Source organism: Nuphar pumila, chromosome 6 (genome assembly GCF_984573655.1).
Source record: "Nuphar pumila chromosome 6, dmNupPumi1.hap1.1, whole genome shotgun sequence".
NCBI lineage: Eukaryota > Viridiplantae > Streptophyta > Magnoliopsida > Nymphaeales > Nymphaeaceae > Nuphar > Nuphar pumila.
The window spans coordinates 35,437,527-35,439,145 of NC_143254.1; the positions used below are offsets into that span (position 1 = coordinate 35,437,527).

General features: G+C 45.4%; 1 protein-coding gene across 1 annotated transcript; it reads right to left on the reverse strand.

Moving 5' to 3' along the window:
• Positions 1 to 323: 323 nt before the first annotated feature.
• LOC149834618 (small ribosomal subunit protein uS9-like) lies at positions 324 to 1,072 on the reverse strand. The gene has a single exon (XM_090011497.1). It carries the CDS (start codon positions 1,040 to 1,042, stop codon positions 602 to 604), a length of 441 nt encoding a protein of 146 aa, XP_089867623.1. The 5' UTR covers positions 1,043 to 1,072; the 3' UTR covers positions 324 to 601.
• Between the last annotated feature and the right edge of the window lie 547 nt (positions 1,073 to 1,619).

The following is a 1,619-nucleotide window of genomic DNA, read 5'->3' on the forward strand; positions in this document are numbered from 1 at the left end:
CTTCAAATTCCAACTTGATGCGAAGAAAATCACCAAAATTACGCTGCATAAGCAGATAGCAAGCTAGAATTAGGGTTTCCCCTTTCATACTTAAGCAAAAACCACCACAAATTCGCCCAAAAAAAGACAATTTCTTTAACCACAATAAATCAATAAAAAGAAGAACAGAGCAGATCTACTTCATCGATTCCACCTCCCCTCTAACATGTCTAACAAATAACCTTTTATCCAATCACCAAAAGACATGAGTATTTTCCCCCTCCCATAAACAACCATGAGAGAGAGAGAGAAACAGACTGACAGAGCAAATTTTCCAACAATTCTGAGCAGAAAAAAGAAAAGATATTATTACACCACATAATTCATTCTCTCTCTGGTTCAACGGAAATGTAAAATCACCAAAATGTTTCACATAATAAAAAAAAGAGAAAAAACAAGGAAAAAATTCAACCTTTTCTGAGCATCCAAAAGATGAAAAGGTTAACCAAATCTAGGGTTTCTATAACAAAACTAAAGCCAAATTAACGAAGAAAGAAAAAGGAGGAAGACGGTTCCTTCTCCTCGCCTGCATCGTCGTCAGCCGAATAAAAAGAGGAAGGAATCAACGGTAGGACTTCTGGAATCTCGCGCGGGCGCCACGGCCGCCGAACTTCTTGGGCTCGCAGCGGCGGGGATCGGCGACGAGGAGGGTGCGGTCGTAGCGGACGAGGATGTCCTTGATCTCCTTCTTGGCCTGTTCGTCGACGAATTTCTGGTAGTAGGCGACGAGGGCTTTGGCGATGCTCTGGCGGATGGCGTAAATCTGGGAGGTGTGGCCACCTCCCCTAACGCGGATCCTCATGTCCACGTTCGCGAAGCGGGCGCGGCCAAGCAGCAGGATGGGCTCGAAGGCCTTGTACCGCAGGATCTCCGGCTGCACCAGCTCGATCGGGCAGCCGTTGATCTTGATCAGACCCCTCCCGGCCTTGCAGTACGTCACCGCCACCGCCGTCTTCTTCCTCCCGAAGCACTGCACCGACTGCTGAACCGTCGTCGTCGCCATGGCTGCCGCCCTGCTCTCTCTCAAGTGTTGGTTTTGAGTAGAAAACCCTAAATATTAGTTGTGACGAAGGGATGCACACCGAACCAAGCTGGCTCGGGCTCAGGCTCGGGCTCGTCCGCTTTGTAAATGAAACGAGCTTGACGAGCTATCGAGTTGAGCTTGAACCTGTCGAACCCTCATAAGGCTCGGTTCATTGCAAACCCCATATAAATAATATCTTTGCAAAAAAATTTAGAACTTCATTCTTACTCTAAAGATAGAGCGTGTTGGGTTCAATACCCACCTTTTTTTTCAATAATAATAATTAAAAGACATGTTTTGGCTTATTGATAGGTTCATTGGTTAATGTTAAAGCTGTTGGGGGATCAAATCCCTTCTTCGCAAATTTTTTTTTTAATAAATCTTGCTTAAGTTCAGTTCGGCTCAAGCTTGGAACTGAGTCTAATTCGGACAACACCTTACAAGCTCTGCTCCGAACTTGAGCCGAGCTTGAACAAAGTGATTTTGAACCAAGCCGAGTTTGAATAGCCCAGGCTCGGCGATTTTCGTTTGGTATTGAATTTTTCATTGAAACCTG

Coding starts and splice junctions, on each gene's coding strand:
- LOC149834618 (XM_090011497.1), bottom strand. CDS start 1,042: ATGGCGACGACGACGGTTCAGCAGTCGGTGCAGTGCTTCGGGAGGAAG.